At 47.5% G+C, this 21,366-nt stretch overlaps 1 protein-coding gene across 2 annotated transcripts in view; it reads right to left on the reverse strand.

Moving 5' to 3' along the window:
* SLC6A2 (solute carrier family 6 member 2) overlaps positions 1-2,189 on the reverse strand; it is a 41,164-nt gene extending 38,975 nt beyond the window's left edge. The window contains exons 1-2 of one of the 2 annotated variants that reach the window (XM_029205716.1): positions 2,162-2,186; positions 1,322-1,646 (exon numbers count right to left, since the gene is read on the reverse strand). In XM_029205716.1, coding sequence (XP_029061549.1) covers positions 1,322-1,595 — 274 coding nt within the window. In that variant the 5' untranslated portion in view covers positions 1,596-1,646; positions 2,162-2,186. Of the gene's footprint in view, positions 1-1,321; positions 1,647-2,161 lie in introns of both variants that reach the window. The other variant, XM_029205726.1, reaches the window with a different exon arrangement.
* Between the last annotated feature and the right edge of the window lie 19,177 nt (positions 2,190-21,366).

Here is a 21,366-nt window from a genome sequence, read left to right on the forward strand (position 1 = left end):
TCATGCAGGACATGCTAGACAGAGTGTCCTAGGTTTTCTTAGTCTGTCTTTCATTCCTCATCTCCCTGTCTGCTAAAAATACAGAGAACCTGCATTTCCTCCCTCCTTGAGTCCAAAGGGCCAGAATGCTTAAACCTGACCAGAAACTCTTGAGAAGTTGCAGCAGTCAAACGAGGAAAAATTTCACCTCTGGATCATCTGTTTTCCATTCCTCACCCAAAGCAAGTGTCCAGAGTACACACTGAAGCAATCAGCAGGGGCCCAGACCCTATGGAACAAGGTCATGAGCTTTCCCTCCAGCTCCAAACCCTCACCCTACCTCCCTCTGACCTCCTGGAGTCCTGAGCCAGAGCCCCTGCCAGGCAGATGGCCCAGTGGATAGAAAAGTGTTTCGGTTGCTGGTGGCCACCCCTTTGCCGACTTCTTCCTCTGGGTCATTTTCCCAGGCTCTCTACAGGGTACTCCTGAGCTCATCCCAGCAAAGGGGGCAGGTCTGGGGTGGTTTGGGCAAAAGCTCTCAGGAAGGAGTTAGGGCTTTAGGCCCCAATATCCTGCCCCCTGGGCTGCTTCCACCAGGACTCTGCCCCCTGAGTAGGCTATAGTTGATTTCAAGGCTCTCATCCCAGGGCAGACAGTAATCGGTCACCCAGCAGGGGCAGGGGGAGAGAGCCTGGTTGCTGGACTGGGGTCTCCTCCAGGCCTTCCTCTCACTCCACCCTGCAACGTGGCCAGGACCCCAGGAGGTAGAGGCTTCATCCCAATCACCCAGGCCTCCTGTCTCAAGGACCAGGCCAGTTCTTGGTACCCACTGATGCAATCCTGCCTAGGCTGTGTGCTCTGGTCCCTCCAGCCAAAGGACCACCAACCCGAGAGTGGAGTTCTCTCTGCCACTAGCTTCTCTTTATGCGTCTCTGTTCCAGGGTTTCTGTCCCCAAGGGAGCAGGGCCTCCCAAGTGACTTCAGGGTACCCAAGTCCTTTATCACACCTGGAGCGCTGGAGTTGGGGTCACCGTGGGCACTTTTGGCGCCCAGTCAAGAGCTCTCCACCTCCCTTCCTGTGGACCATCAAAAAGTCAGAGTTCCTCACCCAACCTGGTCCTTCCACGCATGCGCCTATCACTGTCCAAAGTCATGCCTCGATTTCCCTGTTCCACAGGGGACTCCTTTATCCGTGAGCCCTATCCAGTCCCTTCCTGCGTCCCAGACTTGCCCTTCTGCCTCCTCTTCTCCTCCCGTGTATATCCCAGCTCCTCTCCTGGCCACCGCTGTGGACTTCAGGTAGCCTCCCAAGTACAAACCCCCAGCCCGTCGGTGGGCTCACCTCCGCCGTTCTTGTAGCAGAGATAGGGGAAGCGCCACACGTTGGCCAGGTCTACGGCGAAGCCGACCACCGACAGCAGAAAGTCGATTTTCTTGCCCCAGGTCTCCCGGGGCTGCTCGTCGCTGTCGCGGGATGCCAGGAGGCACTGGACGCCGTTGCGCTCTTTCACCACCAAGAGTTCTGCAGCTTTGCGCTTCCGCTGGGGCTGCTCCGACCCCGGGCCCGCCCCGCTGTTCTCAGGCTGCACCTGTGGGTTCATCCGCGCCAGAAGCATGGGTGCGGCTGGCGAGAGGGGAGTCGGCGATACTGGGAGTACGCCGAGGCTCTGCTGGAATCAAAGGAAAAGATGCGGTCACTGGGCCCTTCCACCCTGCCTGCGCCTCCCGAGGCTTCCCGGGAGCGCCGGGATACTGTGGTCGGCGCGCGCTGAGCGGACGCAAGGTTCCTAGAAAAGGGCGCGCGTCTGTTGGAAAAATTTGGAAGCAGAGGTAGTGGGGCGCCCGACTGGGACGGCACTTCGAGGTGGAGACCACCCCTGCCGCCCTAGGGATCCTGCTAGACACCCCGCAGCTCTTCCCTCATTCACCCGCTCTCTCTTGTCCCCAAACGGCGGAGTTTGGACACGTCCAGGCAGAGGTTTCCCAGGGCGGTGACCCGGCCGGGTGCAGCTGGCTACCCCCTACCCTCGGCTCGGGTCTGAGCCACGTCCGAGAGCCCCAGGGGTCTCCCCGGACACTTATTACCTCTGCACTTCAAACTCGCTGGCACCCTACCTCTGCGCATCCCAACCTGGGCCTCCCCGGCACACCTAGCTCGGTTCCGCGCGCAGGGCGCACTCACGTGTTCGGCGGCGACGGGATCCCGGCTGCCGTGCGCCCTGCCTTGCCTGCTCCGGACCCGCCTCGCCTCGCCTCGCCTCGCCTCGCCTCGCCAGGCTGTGGGGCGCGGGCTGGGGCTGGTCTCCGCCGCGTGGCGCTCGGGCGCGGCCTGAGGAGCGCTGAAAGTGCGGGGCGGCCGGCGGGGCGCAGGCTGGCTGGTTCTGACCGAGCCGGGCGGGGGCCGGGCTGGTAATGTAGCCTGCGCCCCAGGTAACGCGCCGATTGCATTAACCCAGCGCCGGGCCCGCTCTGTCTGGAGCCTGTTAGCGCTAATGGAGACTGACAGCGCGGCCGGGGATGGGCAGGGGCGGGAGCGCGGCGCGGGCTCGGGGGACGGCGGGAGTCCCGCTCCCGGCGACTCACGGGACCCGGGCGCCCATTCCCGATGCAGCACGCACTGGGACACCAGACTCAGCTCCTGGGGGCACCAGGCTCTGACCTCTGACTACGGGAAGAGAGCGAGACTCTCAGAAATAGTATCTGAGTCGCGGGGACGGGGAAAAGACTGGGGAGATCAACGACGGTTCAGTACCAGCTCTGTCATCCGCCGCAGGCCCTTAAACCACCTGGCCAGAGTTTCTCCCACAACAAAATGGGAATGTTCTGTTCAGTGCCTAGGAAGGCACACTGAGGGCCTGCAGGCCATTGGGTGGGTTTTGTTTAGCTGGCTCGAATTGAAAGATCACAACTGGGCACTTACTCCTTCGTCTGTTTGTTATGGGCAGGCTAGCAAGGGATTTGAGGTTGTGACCCCTGTTGTATGAGGCTTAGAGTCGCTATTCATTCATTTATTCACCCATTCATGCACCCCTTTGCTCACGTGTTCCTACATATGCCTTTTATGTGCCAGGCACTGTTCTAGGCTCTTGAGACACATTAGTGGACAACTCAGTCAAAAATCCCTTGAAAAAAAAAAAATCCCTGACACGATGGTGTTTACAATCTGTCATGGGGAGTCAGGGGAAAACAAGAAACATAACAAGTAAACCCATTATTATATAGTATATCAGAAGGTGATCTGTACTATGAGAGGATAGGGAGTGCTGTGGGGGGGGAGGGTGCAGTTGCAGTGTGACCAGGGAACTTGAGAAGGCGAGTTTAAACAAGTAAAGGAGTGAGCCATTTGGACCTGATATTCGTTCATTCGTTTACCTGTTGGTTAATTTACTCGTTCATCAGTAGATGCTGATCACCTGCTATATGCCTGAAGCGTGCTGGCTGGTGGAGCTATGGAGATAGTCCCTGGCTTTAAGGAGCTCTCAGTCCAGTGTGTAAAGAGTTGATCACAAATCAGCGTGGTCAGAATTAGTTGTGACCACAAGGGTGTGGAAATTGGGCGCAGCTGAATTAGCGAGTAAGGGGTGGGGTGGTGATCCAAGAAGGCCTCACAGGGGTGACAACTCTTAAGCAGGATAGGTAGGAGTTTGAATAAGCCCAGGCACACCGACCTTTCTTTTGTTTAAACATTCCAAGCTCAAACCCACCTCAGGACCTTTACACTTGCTGTTTCCTCTGCCTGAGTTGTTCAGGTCTCAGTTCAGTGGTCCCTTCCTGACCACTCAAATTTAAAGTGTATGCCCACTCTCTATCACATCACCCTATCATCCTGTTTTATTCCTTTCATTACATCACTATCCAAATTTTAAAATTTGTTTATCTATTATATGTCTCCTCTTGGTGGCTTATGAGCTCCATGAGGGCAGGGATCTTGGCTGTCCTATACACTACCATATTCCTAATATCTGAATGAATTAATGGTGGTGCATGAGGGTGTTTAGAGCATTTTCATCAGGGTGACCAGCATGACAGATGTCCTCTGTGAAGGATGCAGAGAGAAGAGAAAGGGAAAAATAGTGGGGTGGTGGGTCAGCCTTGGCCTTCTGGAGGCTGATGGTCAGAGAAAGGAGGAGGTTTCAGGAGGAAAGCCTGGAACCACACCCATCAAGGACGTTCATCTCCTCTGACCCGTGGACAATTTTGATAAGCCTGTGAGGAAAGCAGGAATGGAATCATCTTTCCGATCTGGGGGTCAGGAAACTGTGGCTGTGAAGTCTCACAGGTTGGAAGTGACAGAGTTGAAATGAGAACCCAGGTCTCCTGGCTCCCAGCCTGTGTCTCCTCCACCAGCTTATGGATGGAGACACGCAGAATCTCTCTGGGAGTCATCTTCCCCTCCTCTCTTCTACCCCATGTCCCATCCAACTGGTCCTGAGAATCCCACCTTTAAGTCTGCTACGAAGCCTCATTCCCACTGCTGCAGCATCCCCACAGAGGGTCCCCACCCATCGCCTTCCACTGCAGCAGCCTCCTCGCTGGTTACCCTGTGTCGGGTATCTTTCCAGCCACATGATATTCACCAGCTGCCAGAGCCTTTTCTAAAACTCATCTGATCACCTCACTCTTCTGCATAAAACTCCTCTGAGAGACAACACATCAACGTGATTTAATTAACCCTGAATTTGAGGTAATTTTATTTTCTTCTTTATACTTCTCTTTATCTGACAACTTTTCTACAATGAGCATTTGATACTTATGCAATCAGAAAAAAGATAATTTCTTAAAATCTTCCAATCTTTCCGAGATAATATCAAAACACCTTCAGCTGTACAGACAAGATTCTGCCTGCCTATTTAACCACATCTCTTGCTATTCCAATTCTCTCCTCATTCTTCTTAAAATTCCTTTACCATCTCCAAATTGTGCTTTATTCTCCAGCAACATGAGAGATACTCAACTATTAATAGTTCCTTGGACACCTTGTGCCTTTTTACACTTGTGGATTTTTAAGTAGGCTGTCCATCTTCCTCTTGTCTACCTGGAGAACTCCTATTCATCCTTTAAAATCTCAGATGTCACCTCCACTGTAAAGCCTTCCCTGATAACCACCTCCCACAATAGAGTAAACTCCCCCTTTATACTGCTTTGTATTTTTGCCTAGTACTTTATCTGTGTGACTTCCCTACTAGGGAAAAGGACAGTACCTGATATATCCTGTTACATAGCTTGCACTCCAGAAATGTGTACACAACAGAACTAAGAGAGATCTCAATTGTTGGCTGGGTTTGGTGTCTTTGGTTGGGGTTTTTTCTGTTGGTTCTTCCAGAAACAGAACCTGAAACAAAGAATTGAATTCAAGAAGTTTATTTAGGAGGGGATACTGGAAGCACTGATAGAGGAGGGGGGAGGTAAGAAAGGGAAGGAACCCAACAGAGGGGACGTTCAAAAGCAGTTACTACCAAATATAAAATCGATAGCTAGTGGGAAGCAGCCACATAGCACAGGGAGATCAGCTCGGTGCTTTGTGACCACCTAGAGGGATGGGATAAGGAGGGTGGAAGGGAGACGCAAGAGGGAGGAGATATGGGGATATATGTATATGTATGGCTGATTCACCTGGTTATAAAGCAGAAACTAACACACCATTTGTAGAGTAATTATACTCCAATAAATATGTTAAAAAAAAAAAAAAGCAGTTATGGCTGTGGGCAGCTGTTGGTCAGTCTTGCTGGGAACTTCTGGGAGACAGCATTGACCATGCCTCGGAGTTGTCCCATCCCTGGGCAAGGAAGCTGGAGTATTTATCCATGAAGGCTGCTCCCTTCAGCCTTCCCTGGAAGGGTGCTAACTTCCCAGCATTCCCAGCCTGTCTGGTGTGTGGGCTGAGCGAGCTCCTGTTGCCAGAAAAAGTCTCCCATCAGAGTCCCAGGTACGGGCAGTAGGAAGCTTGTGGGTCAGGTCTGCATTGGCAGGAATAGTGGATGATGAGTGGTGTTGGTGAGGCAGTGGAAGTGTTCACTACTGAGATGGAGGGAGACACACTCCCATACATGCACATCACTGGAGGGGCCGCCAGCAAGTCCTGAGGGTTCCACTTTGTGGTTTCAGAGACTTCTGGAGGACAGCAGTGAGGATACCAGCCCGCGGCTGTGCTGAAGGGGAAGACATCTCTCTCCATCTCTGGCCCAGACTCCCTGCCCTCAGTTCCAAGAGCCATGGGGCCATGTGGCTTCTCTCTGTGCCCTGCCTCCTGCCCCTCCAGGTGGCCTGAGGGCAAGTGGGTGGGCAGGCAACTGGAACATTATCAGAGCTAACGGGATCCCTGGGGAGGCGTCACTTCCACTTACCACGGCACTTGGTGACACAGGCCATGGGCACAAGGTGATGGCTGGTGCTGTCAGCCCAGCTCTGGCCATCTCCCTGCAGACACCAAGACCCTGACACACAAAGGCTGGTCTGGAGGTTATTTGGAATCCAAGTGGCTCAGTCCTGGAAGTGTCCTGAGGATACTATCAGAACCTGCACCTCTATTGCACTGATGAGGAAAATAAGGCCAGAGAGGAGGAGAGGTTCGCCTGTACATTTCCTCCCTTCCTTCTTTCCTCCTTCGCTCCTTCCTTCCCATCTTCCTTCTCTCTATCTCTCTTTCTTTCTGTTTCTTTTTTTTTCATCTTTTGATCAGGGGCATTAGACTGATGTCCCTGCCACTGACCTGCCCTGCGTCATTGGTCATGGGTATAGGTTAAACTGCATTTACAAATAGCAAAAAAGTGTCCTCAGTAAAAGACCCCTAGGAGCTGAAATCAGTCTCCTTCAGGACACCTCCCACTAAAGTCCCCCAGGTGTCCCTGAGGCTTCCAACCTACCCCGATGGGACTCATCTGGGTTAGAAGAGTCTAAGGACTCTTCTCTACGGAGCTCCTACCCCACCTGGGACTACATCCGGGCACAGGCATTAAAGAGCGTCTATCCATCATTGACGATGGATACAACCATTTACATCCCCTGACTGGATCTAAATACAGACCGACATCTCCACACAGGTAATAAACGGCACCTGGAACTCCCGTGTCCAAGATCGAATTCTTGGTGACCCCTTGCTGACCTGCATGCACACCTGTTCCTCCTCACCTCCCTCATTCCAGGCGATGGCATATTTTTCCTTGTAGATCCTCAGAGGCCAAAAACCTTGGAGTCCTCTTTCTCACGTTCCCACAACCAATCCTACTGCAAACTCTGTTGGCTCCGAATCAGATCCCACCTCCACACCTCCAAGGTCGCCACCCTGTTCCAGGCTATGTCATCCCTCACCTGGATTACTGTGGCAGCCTCTGAATGGCCTCCCTCACTTCTCCCTTTGCCCCCTGAACTTTAAGCTCTACACAGCCACCAGGAAGACCTTTTGGAAGCGAGTTCAGATCCTATTCCTCCCTCTCTCCAATGGCTCCCATCTCATTCAGAATAGAATCTGAAGCCCTTCCACGGGTGAGATGGATGAATGAGTAAACCATCCTTTTGTGGATTTGCCAACACAAGCCTGGCCAAGCCTCGTGACCCTCTATGGGATGGACAGAGGCACTGGCAGGTGGGGTGGCAGAAAAAGCACAAGGTTGGGAGTCAGCACCCTGGGTTCTGACTCCTGCTCTGCTGCTTTCGGGCTTTTTGGTGACAGCCAAGTCCATCAGCAAGATGGGGAGGGACAGTAGGAAGAAGAAAGACAGACAGAAGTTATGTCAGGACTGGAACTGCAGAAGGAGAAAGGAAAGGAGATGTTCGAGGCAAAGGAACTCAGTCTCCTGGGAGGAAAGGAGGACCTCCCTCTTCTGCATGAGCCACCACATACATCCTTTGGCCTGAGGTGGTCACGTGAGTTATGGGGACAGAGGACTCACACCTGGTTTATGTCCTGTTCCAAGGCAGAGGGGGGTTGAGGTCAGCTGACCAGGATGAGCCGTAATCAGGCTGACACAAGGCCTCTGTCCATCATGGGGATGAATATCAGAGCAGGATGGGACCACAGAAACCTTCATGCCCAGGTGTACTCTGTTAGAAGACCAGACACTCCTTAGATAACCCGATGAATGTGGACTCTCCCAGAAATATGCACGCACACATGGTATTTTAAAATTTAGTGTGAAATTTCTCATACATAAGAAAAAGTGTATAAAAATATATGAACAATTTATAGTTTAAGTATCAATAATATGAACATACAAGGACCCACCCTGTTGGATTAAGAAATAGACCATTTCCGATACCCTATGAGCCCCTGTGTGCCCCACTCCAAGGTAACCACTTTCCTGTATTTAGCAACTCATCAATTTCTTTGTTTTTCTTCACAGTATTGTCACCTATGAATCTATTCCTAACAATATATTGTTTAGTTTTATCCTTCTTTGAACTTTATCTAAAAGGAATCATACTACAGATGCTGTTCTGTGACTCCTTTGGCTTGAATACAATACTTTTGAGATTCATCCATGATGATGGAGTTAGCTGTAGTTCACTCATCTTCACTGTTGTATATATTCATTCTATTGTCTGAATTATAACAATTTGTTTATTCATTCAGCTATTGAAGGACATTTGGATTGTTTCTAGTTTTTTAAATATTTTGAACAATGCTGCCTAGAAACTTTTGTACAGACAGCTCCTACGCCCATGTGCAAGTTTCTCTAGGCTCTATACTTAGTGAAGTGCTGGTGTGCAGAGTATGTGTTTGTTCAGCTTTATCAAATAATGTCAAACTATTTTCTAAAGTGGTACCAGCTGAAACTCTAACACTGTTATTTCTTCATTTCCAATTTCTTTACATCCTCGCCAACCCTTGGCATTATCTGGCTTTTTTTTTTTTACCAATCTTTAAGATGTAATTTTGGGAATTCCCTGGTGGACCAGTGGTTAAGACTTCGCACTTTCACTGCAGTGGCCCAGGTTCAATCCCTGGTCAGGGAACGAAGATACTGCAAGCCACACGGCGCAGCCAAAAAACAAAAAAAAAGATGTGATTTTAACATGCATTTCTCTGACTTCCAATGACCTGGACCATCTTTTCACATACGTGTGGGTCATTTGTGTTTCTTTTTTTCTGTGACATGATGACATGTTGTCTGTACAATTTTGTGTTGGCTTGTTTTTTCTTATTGATTCACAGTAGTTCTTAATATACTGGGCCCAAATCTTTGTCACTTACATTGCAAACATCTTGTCTTGGTTGTGTAAGTCTTTTTTCTCTATATGGTGATTTTGATAGAGGTTATTCATTTTAATGTATTTTAATGCAGCAATGCATTAAAATACATTATGTATTTATTTCAGAAACACTTCCCTACCTGATATTTTCCTAAACTATAAATTTTGATAGTTTTTCCCTTCATATTTATATCGTTAATCCACATGGAGTTGATTTTGTGTAGGGTGTGAGGTAGGGATTCCACTTCACTATTTTTCATATGAATCACTGATAAACTGTCGTGGCCCATTCATTAAGCACTTCTATCTTTTCTGCTCTGATTGGCAGAGAATGCTCACTCACCAACCAAGTCTCCTTGTACAGTTGCGTTTGTTTCTGGGCTCTTCATTCTGCCCCATTGGTCGGTTTTCTGTGTCCAAGCAATACCACATTGTCTGAATTAACATTGTTTTCCAGGTACAAATTTTCAGTCATAAGGTGACTAAGTTCTAGGGCTCTAAAGTATGGCATGGTGACTATAGCTAACAACACTATATTGTATATTTGAAATATGCAGAGAGTAGATCTTACATATTTCATCGCACACACACAAAAGGTAACTATGTGAGGTGATGGATGTGTCAATTAACTTAATTATGGTAACCATATCATGTTGTATATGTATATCAAACCATCACGTTGTACACTTTAAATATATACAACTTTTTGTGAATTATACCCCAATAAAGCTGGGAAAACAAACAAACAACTTTGCCACATAATAAGTTTTTCCATCTCATGGGGCAAGACTCTCCAGCTCTTTTTCTTTGGAAGTGTCTTGGCAAACTCTTCTCTGCAAATTTCAGAATCAGCTTGCTGATTTCCATGAAAAATCCCATTGGAATTTCAACTGTGATTACATTGAATCTATAGATCAATTTGGGGAGAATTGACATTTTTTTTACAGTATTCAGTATTCCTATCCAAGATAAGTATTCCTTATCTCTGTGTATTTGTCATTTTTAATGTACACAGCATTTTAAATAGAGGTTTAAGGGACTTGCAGATTCCTGCATGGACTCCATCTCAGAATCCCTGACATGACTGCCCACTAGTCCCTGTGCTCTGTTTTCTTTTCCATCAGGAAACATTCCCCAGTGGTGTCACTAGTCATACATAATACGTACACATACAGCTACCTTCCCACCCCCTCCCCGCTTGTCTCTCTGGCCCTCTGATATCTATTCCTCGGAAACTTACCAAGTTAACCTTTTTCTGCAGTCTGGAGAGGGAGAATGGGTAAAAGCAGGAACTTAGGAGCCATATTGCATGAATTTTAATCTTGTCTCCACACTTACTATCTGTGAAATCTTGGTCAAGTTCTCCTTGTCTCAGTTTCCTCGTCTGTAAAATGGATAAGATGGTGATGCCAAATAGGACTTACCTCATAGAACTGTTGAGAGGATTAAATGAATAAATACATGCAAAGCACTTAGAACAGTGCCCGGTATAGCATATGTGTTACTGCTTCTTGCTGTTGTTTCAAAAATTTTAATGTCTCCACATCTGTGGGAGGCGGGGATCATCTTCAGAATTTTAAGTTAGGTCTATCTGATTTCAAATTCCGAGGCTGGGGGACTTCCCTGGTGGTCCAGTGGTAAAGAATCTGCCTTACAATGCAGGAGATGCGGGTTCCATGCCTGGTCAGGGAACTAAGATCCCACATACTGTGGGGCAACCCGCACACGGCAACTACTGAGCTAGCGCGCCTCATCTAGAGCCCGCCATACTGCAAACGCTCTGGAACCCGCGCACTACAACTACAGAGCCCACACACCTTGGAGCCTGTGCGCCACAACTAGAGAAGAGGAAAAACCCGTGCACCACAACTAGAGAGAAGCCTGCGCACGACAGGGAAGAACTTGCGCGCTGCAACGAAAGATCCCACGTGCCTCAACTAAGACCCAACGCAGCCAAAAGAAAAAAAAAAAAATTCCGAGACTGGGATGAAGTAGCAAATATGGGTTGGTATAACAACTATGAGTGTGGATCTGGAGTTTAAAAACAAAAAGCTGGGTGGGTTCAAAACTTGCTTCACCATTTACCTGCTGAGTGACTTTGGTTTCTGAGCCTCAGGTTTCCCACCTGTAAGATGGGGATAACACAGCTATTAAATAAAACAATCAATGGGAAAGACTTGGTAACACTACAGGAAGGGACTCATTTATCAACGCTCTGTGACGTCAGTTACAGTCATGTCCTTGAAAGTAATCTGCTTCTTCCTAGAATTCTGTTGCCTCTTTGCCACTTTCCCAGTTCACATTAGTCTAGCAGATTGTTCAAAGTGCAGATTCCTGGGCCGGCCCCAGAAATTTAGATTCAGTGGATCTGCATCTGCCTGTCTGTGGCATGTTTAATTCCTGTTTAAAAAAAATATAATTCCAGTATTAGTGATATGTTTCATAAGCACAGTCCCAGTTTGAGAGTGGCTATAGTGATTCACACTGGCTTTGCCCTACCTGAGTGCAGTCTTTCCCGAGCACTGGGGCTTCTTCCATTTGCTCTGGCTACACTTAGCAAAAAACTCGCAACCACTTCCTGGCCGAGCTGTCTTCTCCCTGGGAGGGGTGAACGGGTGCCCTCTAGGGCATGGAAGGAGAAGAGCTGCTTCCTGCTCACTGTCTAAGGGACAGTTGTAGAGGTACCAGGAGCAGCCATAGAACCCCCAGAGCAGGTGTGTGGGATGGGCAAGGGGATGGAGGTGGGAACTGCACCCTCATCAAGGTGATTGTCAGGAGGCCTCAGCCCAAGGAAGCCAAGGGCTGTGGGATCTGCCCCCAGCCTGGGCTGGTCCTGCTCCGCCCTCGTGCCCAGGAACCTGAATCTAATAAGCCACTTAGTGACGGCAGCACAAGCAGTAGCCACACTCTGTGCACCACAGACAGAAAACACCAGCCTGAGGCACGCCCTTACGAAGCCCGTCTCCTCCTCTGCCTGTACCCTTGACCCCCAAGATGAAAGCTGAGTGGTTTTAGGGCAAGGGCAGGGGAACTAGAGAGCAGGGCTCAGGGTAGTGATTTTCTGCCCCTCTTTATGGTAAACACCATCACCCTCCCCTCCTAGTTTCTCGGGAGACCCCTGACACACTGGCCTCCTTTATGTGACAAGCAGGCAGAGTGGCACTCAACTTTCATACTAACTGCTTGGGGCTTCAAATCCTGGCTCTGTTGCTTACTAGTTGTGTCAGCCTGGGCTGATGCGTGCCTCAGTGTTCTATACAATGGTGCTCATCATAGTAGTTATCTCACAGGGTACTCGTAAGGCTTAAATGCATCATGACTGCTAAATGCTTCGTGTTGGGCACATACTAAATTCACAAAAGACATTTGCTATATATTTGGCAGTCTTTCCATTCATTGGTTTTAGGTACCACGCTAAGTATTATTTCATATAATACTCACTATTATTATCCCCATTTTACAGATTAAAGAATTAATGGTATTAACCAATAAAATTTTAAAAAATTTTCCAAAAAGAACAATAATGGTGAAAGTGGTTAAATGCCTTGCCCAGGGTCACATGGGTAGGATGGGACAGAGGGTGGGATTTGAACCTAGAACTAGGCTGGCTCCAGGGCACACGTTCTTAACCATTGTTCTATCCTGGTGGCTCAGGGTCTCCCTCTTTGGTCCCCACCTTCTTCATCCTCCTCACCTTCTCACCTTCCCCCTTCCCCACTCAAGCTTCCCATTCTCAGCAGGGCTCCTCTCGCTTTTTGCCTGGGAACCCGGAGTCTGTGGCTGATGCAGTTCTGAACCCCAGCATTGTCTGTTTGCAGCCACCATCTTCTCTGGCCCTTTCTCCTCAGAGCTGGAGTCCTTCCCTCTCCAAGGCTTACCTCCTCTCCACTCCAGTCCCTTATGTCCCCCCACCTCTGGGACCTGCCCCAACACCATCCTGTTTCTCTTCTACTTCTCTTCTCTCCTCCCCTTCCCTCTGTCCTACCCAGATCTTCTCCACCTGATGGCATCCCCCCTCCTTAGAGCTGTATCACGCTCCTTTCCCTTCCTCCCAGGTAACTCGAAGGAGAACCCCCCACTCACAGCTTCCGTGCCTCACCCCCAACTCCCAGGGTCACACAGAACAAGCGCTCAGACTCTGACTCGTGACATGTGGTCCAGGGCTCTTCCCACATGCCACATCTTCTCTGTGGAGCATTTATCAGACTAGGTAGTCTGGGCACACCCTGAAGGGATGAAACAAGGGACCGGGAAGCTGAGATGAGGAGGCTGGCAAGACTTTGAGGTCTTGGTGGAGGAGGGTCCAGGCTGGGCAGAATTCTGGGTGACAGAGTTGAACACAGGTCATCATTAGGTCATCCCTGCTTATTCCAGGGGACAAAGAAATGCACATACTAACCCTCCAATGCACTGCTTTCCTTGTGAGGAGACCAGGTAGCCAGTTCATACTGCCCAGGCATAGATGGGGGCTGTTGAGTTGAAGTCAGTGCAGACACTCGGACACCCCCGCAAATATACTGCATATTTCTGCTTGCGTGTGTGCCGGGGAGTATGAGGAGAGGGGGTGGTAAAGGGGCTTGTGGCCTTAGGAGACTGAGGGACAGACCTGCTGTCCTCATGGGGGCACATGCAGTCAGAGAGGGGAGGTGGCAGTTATACTCTCTGTGACCCAAGAGCAGGATCAAAGCCCATAAACACACACTGCAGGGAGTCAGCCCCCAGCTCCCCGGAGCACAGGAGGGGGCTTAAAGAGCTGTACCGGGGTGGACGAGGCCCCCCTCCCAGGCATGAGGGCCTGGCTCCCAGAGGCGTCCAGGCTGAGCCCCAGCGTGAGAACAAATCACATGGTGGGGATTGTTTGCCTGACAGTTTTCCAGGCACTCATGAGGCCTGGGAAGGGGGTCGCAGGAGGAAGGGGGCTCTTCCTCAAGGCTTTCCCAATTTTGCCAATCATTGCTAATCATTTTACTAATAATAATCCCTCCACTTTTGCCTCCCTGTCTCCCAGCCCACTCCTAACAAGACCTACTCCACTCCCCAAACCACTTAGAAGGCAGGACAGCCAGGGCTTAGAGGGACCTCACTACCCTTTCCTGAAGTAGGGCAGCACAATGGGTTGTGAGATGTTGATGATTTAGGCCCATGCAGCCCCTGCTTTAAATGGCTTTGCCTCATATAGGAAGAAAGTGTGACCCCCTTCCCACTGTAATAGAGAAGAACAAATCTGACTCCATATTAGATCTGTTTCTTCTGTTTTAACCTTTGTATTCTATTGCTTTTGCTTCCAGTTAAGAATGTTGCCTATAGCCTGAAATATACAGCACAGCCCATTCTCAAGGCCGTGACCTTTAAGGGTATAATACTTTCCCATTCATATAGAGATAAAAAGTTGCAGAACAGAGAGAATAACATTTTCTTCCTTGGAGGTTTACAGGAACATCCTGACCTGACCTACATGGACAGCTACAAGAACAAACGATTCTGACACCAAGAAGTTTGCAAGAACAAGCCACACTCCTCCCTCACCTTGTCTTTAAAAATGCTTTGCTGAAACCCTTCGAGGAGTTTGGGGTCTTTTCAGGCATGAGCCACCTGTTCTCCTTGCATGGCCCTGCAATAAACCTTTCTCTGATCCAAACTCCAACATTTCATTTGGTAACACCATGTCCTTTTAACCCTGACTATTGAAGTAGCACCTCTCTCTCCTTCACTGATCCCCATTTCAACAGAGGGAAGCCGGGCTCAGGATCAGACCCTTCTAGCCCAAACAGTGTCAAAGTACAATTGAATAACAGCGTTTCATCTCATTGAATATCTATTGTTACGCTTACCATCTATTTATAGCATGTGGTAGTGGTTTTTGATTTCTGATATTATATAAAGTTTCTTTCATTATTTATTACTTAATGATTTTAAACTTATGACATATCTCAGACTTACATAAAATTATAGACACTCCTATAACAAACAACTAACTAACTTAAGAAATAAAAATATTAGAAATATGGTCAAAGTTCCTGAGTCTCTTTCCCAATTGTATTCCTCTCCCTCCCACCTGCCCTGGCCTGCCGCCATCCTTATATAATGTTGATTATTCCCAAGCATGTATCTATGTTTTCACTAGACGGATGATAGATTGATATGTAGATGGATGGATGGATGGATAAAGACAGAGATATAGGGATATATAACTAAAATTGTATGTGTATACTCCTAAAATTATCTTACATATATGTGTGTGTGTCTATGAGGCTTAACACACACAGAAAAATACAGAAAAGTGCAATAATTACTAGTGCACTTTTTACATAATGAATATACTTAAAAAAAAATGACCAGCACCCCAGAATTCCCCTTTGTACCCCCTCTCCGTCACCATCTCCTCCCTCCTCCCCTCTAATGTCATGGACTAGTTTTGCCTGTCTAAACAACAGAAAGTATCGTTTTGCTTTTTTTTTTTTAGTTTCTGCTTTTTAGCAAAGTGAATCAGCTATACATATACATATATCCCCATATCTCCTCCCTCTTGCGTCTCCCTCTCACCCTCCCTATCCCACCCCTCTAGGTGGTCACGTAGCACCGAGCTGATCTCCCTGTGCTACGTGGCTGCTTCCCACTAGCTATCTATTTTACATTTGGTAGTGTATATATGTCCATGCCACTCTCTCACTTTGTCCCAGCTTACACTTCCCACTCCCTGTGTCCTCAAGTCCATTCTCTACATCTGCATCTTTATTCCTGTCCTGCCCCTAGGTTCTTCAGAACCATTTTTTTTTTTTTTGTTAGCTGATTTTCCATGAATGGTTGCTAATATAGGTTCTAGCTCAAGAACAAACATTTTAGAACCAATTATATCTTTTTTTTTCTTTTTCTTTTTAGATTCCACATATATGTGTTAGCATACGGTATTTGTTTTTCTCTTTCTGACTTACTTCACTCTGTATGACAGACTCTAGGTCCATCCACCTCACTACAAATAACTTTGTAGCTTTTTATGGCTGACTAATATTGCATTGTATATATGTGCCACATCTTCTTTAACCATTCATCTGTCGATGGACACTTAGGTTGCATCCATGTCCTGGCTATTGTAAATGGAGCTGCAGTGAACATTGTGGTACATGACTCTTTTTTTTTTTTTTTTTTCGGTACGCGGGCCTCTCACTGTTGTGGCCTCTCCCGTTGCGGAGCACAGGCTCCGGACGTGCAGGCTCAGCGGCCATGGCTCACGGTCCCAGCCGCTCCGTGGGATCCTCCCGGACCGGGGCACGAACCCGTGTCCCCTGTATCGGCAGGCGGACTCTCAACCACTGCGCCACCAGGGAAGCCCCACATGACTCTTTTTGAATTATGGTTTTCTCAGGGTATATGTCCAGTAGTGGGATTGCTGGGTCGTATGGTAGTTCTATTTTTAGTTTTTTAAGGAACCTCCATACTGTTCTCCATATGGCTGTATCAATTTATATTCCCACCAACAGTGCAAGAGGGTTCCCTTTTCTCCACACCCTCTCCAACATTTATTGTTTCTAGATTTTTTGATGATGGCCATTCTGGCTGGTGTGAGGTGATACCTCATTATAGTTTTGATTTGCATTTATCTAATAATTAGTGATGTTGAGCATCCTTTCATGTGTTTGTTGGCAATCTGTATACCTTCTTTGGAGAAATGTCTATTTAGCTCTTCTGCCCATTTTGGGATTGGGTTGTTTTTTTGATACTGAGCTGTATGAGCTGCTTGTAAATTTTGGAGATTAATCCTTTGTCAGTTGCTTCATTTGCAAATATTTTCTCCCATTCTGAGGGTTGTCTTTTTGTCTTGTTTATGGTTTCCTTTGCTGTGCAAAAGCTTTTAAGTTTCATTAGGTCCCATTTGTTTATTTTTATTTCCATTGCTCTAGGAGGTGGGTCAAAAAGGATCTTGCTGTAATTTATGTCAAAGAGTGTTCTATGTTTTCCTCTAAGAGTTTGATAATGTCTGGCCTTACATTTAGGTCTTTAATCCATTTTGAGTTTATTTTTGTGTATGGTGTTAGGGAGTGTTCTAATTTCATTCTTTTACATGTAGCTGTCCAGTTTTCCCAGCACCACTTATTGAAGAGGCTGTCTTTTCTCCATTGTATATTCTTGCCTCCTTTATCAACGATAAGGTGACCATATGTGCATGGGTTTATCGCTTGGCTTTCTATCCTGTTCCATTGATCTATATTTCTGTTTTTGTGCCAGTACCATACTGTCTTGATTACTGTAGCTTTGTAGTATAGTCTAAAGTCTGGGAGCCTGATTCTTCCAGCTCCGCTTTTCTTTCTCAAGATTGCTTTTGCTATTCGGGCCTTTTGTGTTTCCATACAAATTGTGAATTTTTTTGTTCTATTTCTGTGAAAAATGCAAGTGGTAGTTTGATAGGGATTTCATTGAATCTGGAGATTGCTTTGGGTAGTAGAGTCATTTTCACAATGTTAATTCTTCCAATCCAAGAACATGGTATATCTCTCCATCTGTTTGTATCTTCCTTAATTTCTTTCATCAGTGTCTTATAGTTTTCTGCATACAGGTCTTTGTCTCCTTAGGTAGGTTTATTCCTAGGTATTTTATTCTTTTTGTTGCAGTGGTAAATGGGAGTGTTTCCTTAATTTCTCTTTCAGATTTTTCATCATTAGTGTTTAGGAATGCAAGAGATTTCTGTGCATGAATTTTGTATCCTGCTACTTTACCAAATTCATTGATCAACTCTAGTAGTTTTCTGGTAGCATCTTTAGGATTCTCTATGTATAGTATCATGTCATCGGCAAAGAGTGACAGCTTTACTTCTTCTTTTCCCATTTGGATTCCTTTTATTTCTTTTTCTTCTCTGATTGCTGTGGCTAAAACTTCCAAAACTATGTTGAATAATAGTGGTGAGAGTGGGCAACCTTGTCTTGTTCCTGATCTTAGAGGAAATGGTTTCAGTTTTTCACCATTGAGAACGATGTTGGCTGTGGGTTTGTCATATATGGCCTTTATTATGTTGAGGTAAGTTCCCTCTATGCCTACTTTCTGGAGGGTTTTTTACCATAAATGGGTCTTGAATTTTATCGAAAGCTTTTTCTGCATCTTTTGAGATGATCATATGGTTTTTCTCCTTCATTTTATTAGTATGGTTTATCACATTGTTTGATTTGTATATATTGAAGAATCCTTGCATTCCTGGGATAAACCCCATTTGATCATGGTGTATGATGCTTTTAATGTGCTGTTGGATTCTGTTTGCTAGTATTTAGTTTTGCATGTTTAACATTTATACAAATGGCATCATTCTGCATGAATCTTTCTACAAATGTTCTTGAGATTTTTTCTTATTGATACTTGAGCTTCCTTTATAAAACAAATGTATTTAATTTAGAAGAGTGAGTTGACTTAAAGGAAAACATCAAGGGCACACAAGGATGAGTTGAACTTGGACTGCCAGAGGAACAATGGCTCTAACTCCACTGCCTTCCCCTCTTACAGATGTGAAAACTGAGGTCCGAGAGAGTAAAAGTCATACCCTCAGGTTACTCTGCAAGTTCGGGATACAACTGCGATGAGGGCCCCAGCTCCAAATGCTAGAGGCCAGAGATCTTTTCTACTGTGTCATGTTGGCAAGAACTGTCTCCCTCACCCCACCCCATGGCAACAGATACCAACACTATTTTCTAGCCAGGGTTAGTTCTTAACCTTGAACCGCAGAAAGTAAACTGTTTTTGTGAGTTCATTGTTTGAGAATTAAGCCTGGGATTGGGCTGTGTCATGTGGGGGGAACAAGACAGCTGTCCAGCCTTCAAAGTTATGACAAGGCTTCCACTTGGCAGCCCACCTCGGTGACCTATATTTTAATATGTGCTATTAGATTATTGCTAATGAGACATCTTAGGGATAAAAGAATTATGCTCGCTGCCCGGGCTGTGGTAAAAGTACAATTGAATTAAGGGCTGAAATCGTTTAGGACTCTGCTAGACAACCTGTCCCCCAGGCTGGGCCTGAATGGAGATATTAAGCTTTGGAAATTACACAGGAAAAATAAGTATAATTGATCTAAGGTAACTTCACTCGTCTAAATTAAATAACGTGATTGTCACAGGCAGAAAGGATGGGGATGAGGAGCCGGACAGAAAAGGCTCACTATCTACAAACAAAGTTATAAGTAAGAGCCGTAGGGAACTGACTTTCCCCTGAAGAGCTGAGCACCCTCCCGATGGCTCCGAGTGTCCACTTGGGCATCAGCGGGACATGGATTTAGTCTGGGCATCATAGAATAATCTGTGGTGTGGCAGGGACTCAGACCACCGTCTTTACCATCTCCTACCTAACACCTGAGCACTTCTTGCTCTCCTCGGCCTCCAGTGTGGGAAGCTCCTGCCTGCTCCAGCCCCCTAGTCAAGCTGTCCAGTGTCTGCGCTCTCGGTTAAAAGAGATTTCTCTGCTGGTGGCCAGCCAGCTGTTTTTGTGTAGCATGTGTCCAGCCACATGAGTCCTGCCCTCTGGAACACCAAAGGTTGGTGCAATGCCACCTCCCTGGAACAAGGTCCCACCCCCTCCTGAGCCACCTTCATCATAGCTCAGTTGTGTGTGCAGTGCCCACCTGAGGCCAGGTCTTGAGCGACATACTTCATTTGCATAACTTCAGAAGACCTGGGCCCCGTCTCCAAGGACCTCATGGGCTGAAGGAGGGAAATAAATTATATTCCTTGCTCTGACCTAAATATTTGCATTCCACCAACTCTTTCATTGATTCTAGGTTATTTGAGGGCAAGGCTGGTCCTGATGCTGTTTATGCAATGGCAGATGCTACCATCACACGTCTGCCAGGCAGGGCCGATCCTGCCCACCTGTGAGGGCAGAGACTTCTCCCCTCCTCCATCCACTCCATCCAACCATTGCGCCCCACTGGCAGCTCCCTTTACCTCCCCAGCTCCTGTCTGTCCTCCCCTGGACCACAGAGCTGGGTGCCTGGAAGGTGAGACTGAGGGCTCCCCACCCCCAATCTGCCCCCCAATATTGCTGCTTATAATGCATTAAAACCCACAGTTAATCCTTTTGTTTTAGCTACTACCCTCTTCAAGCTAGACACCAACTAGTATATGTAGATATAAGAGGCTTCCTTTATCCTTTCTCTTTTTCTTCTCCCGTTCTTCCTCCCTCCCTCTCTCCTTCCTTCCCACAAGTATTTCTTGAGAAACTATTACACATCAGGAACGGTTCTATGAGCCAGGATTGTAATAATAAAGAAAACAGATGAGGTCCCTCTTAAACTCAAGCAGGGGGAAGACTAGAAAGAAATAAACAAGCAACTAAATCAGCTATCAACAGATACTGACAAAGCCTTGCAGACAATACCAGAGCAGTGGGTTAACTCAGAAAACCTGGGAAGGGCCCTTTAGTTGGGTGCTCGGGAACGCCTTCTCCAAGGCCTCCCCAATGAGACCAAAAGGTGAGAGGGACCTAGTTCGGCAGGGAGCAGGGAGGGATGCCTCAGGTAGACGAAGCACCGTGTGGGTTGGAGGGAGCTAGCAGCAAGGGGCAGTGCCTCCCAGGGGTGTGGCCAAGGGCAAGGGAGAGGAAGTGGAGAGGTGGGCGGTGGCCTAATTTTAATCTGCTTCTTGGCCACCCTGAAGAGGATGGCATTTACTCAATGCAGTGAGAAAGCCACTGAGGCCTTTATACAGTGAGCAGCACAATCAAAATTGTATTGAAAGGGTCTGTCCAACACTGTGTGCAGACTGGCGGGCAGGGGTGGGGCAGAGGCCTGGTCAGGAGGTCCTGGAGTCACCGGAAGAGAAGAGGGGGCAGTGAGGAAGGGGGGCTGAGGCCTTCCTCACAGGCAGGAGAAGGAGGACAGCAGGCGCAAAGGGTGGTTTTAACGACGAGTCTAAATCACACCCCAAAAGAACAGTCTGGGGACATTTTCTGATCTTGAAAAAAAGGTAAGGAAATACTGAAAGAGTAAATGGACCTGCTCTCTCTAGTTCCTTACACACGTGACCGCCCTGGCTCAGAAAACTGCCTAACCTTCCCAGTCCTGCTGGGAACCCTGCTGGGCCTCTCTGTGTCTTTCAAAGTGGGCCAAACAGGTTCCATGCCCCTGAACCACCCAGGGATGGGCCTGCTCTCTGGGTGGGTCTGTGAACAGGGCAGAACACAGAGCCTGGTGGTACTTAAGAACATCCCCAAACCTCACCCTGT

The sequence above is a fragment of the Monodon monoceros genome, unplaced genomic scaffold (genome assembly GCF_005190385.1).
Source record: "Monodon monoceros isolate NGI ecotype Baffin Bay Population unplaced genomic scaffold, NGI_Narwhal_1 Super_Scaffold_10, whole genome shotgun sequence".
NCBI classification, from domain to species: Eukaryota; Metazoa; Chordata; class Mammalia; order Artiodactyla; family Monodontidae; genus Monodon; species Monodon monoceros.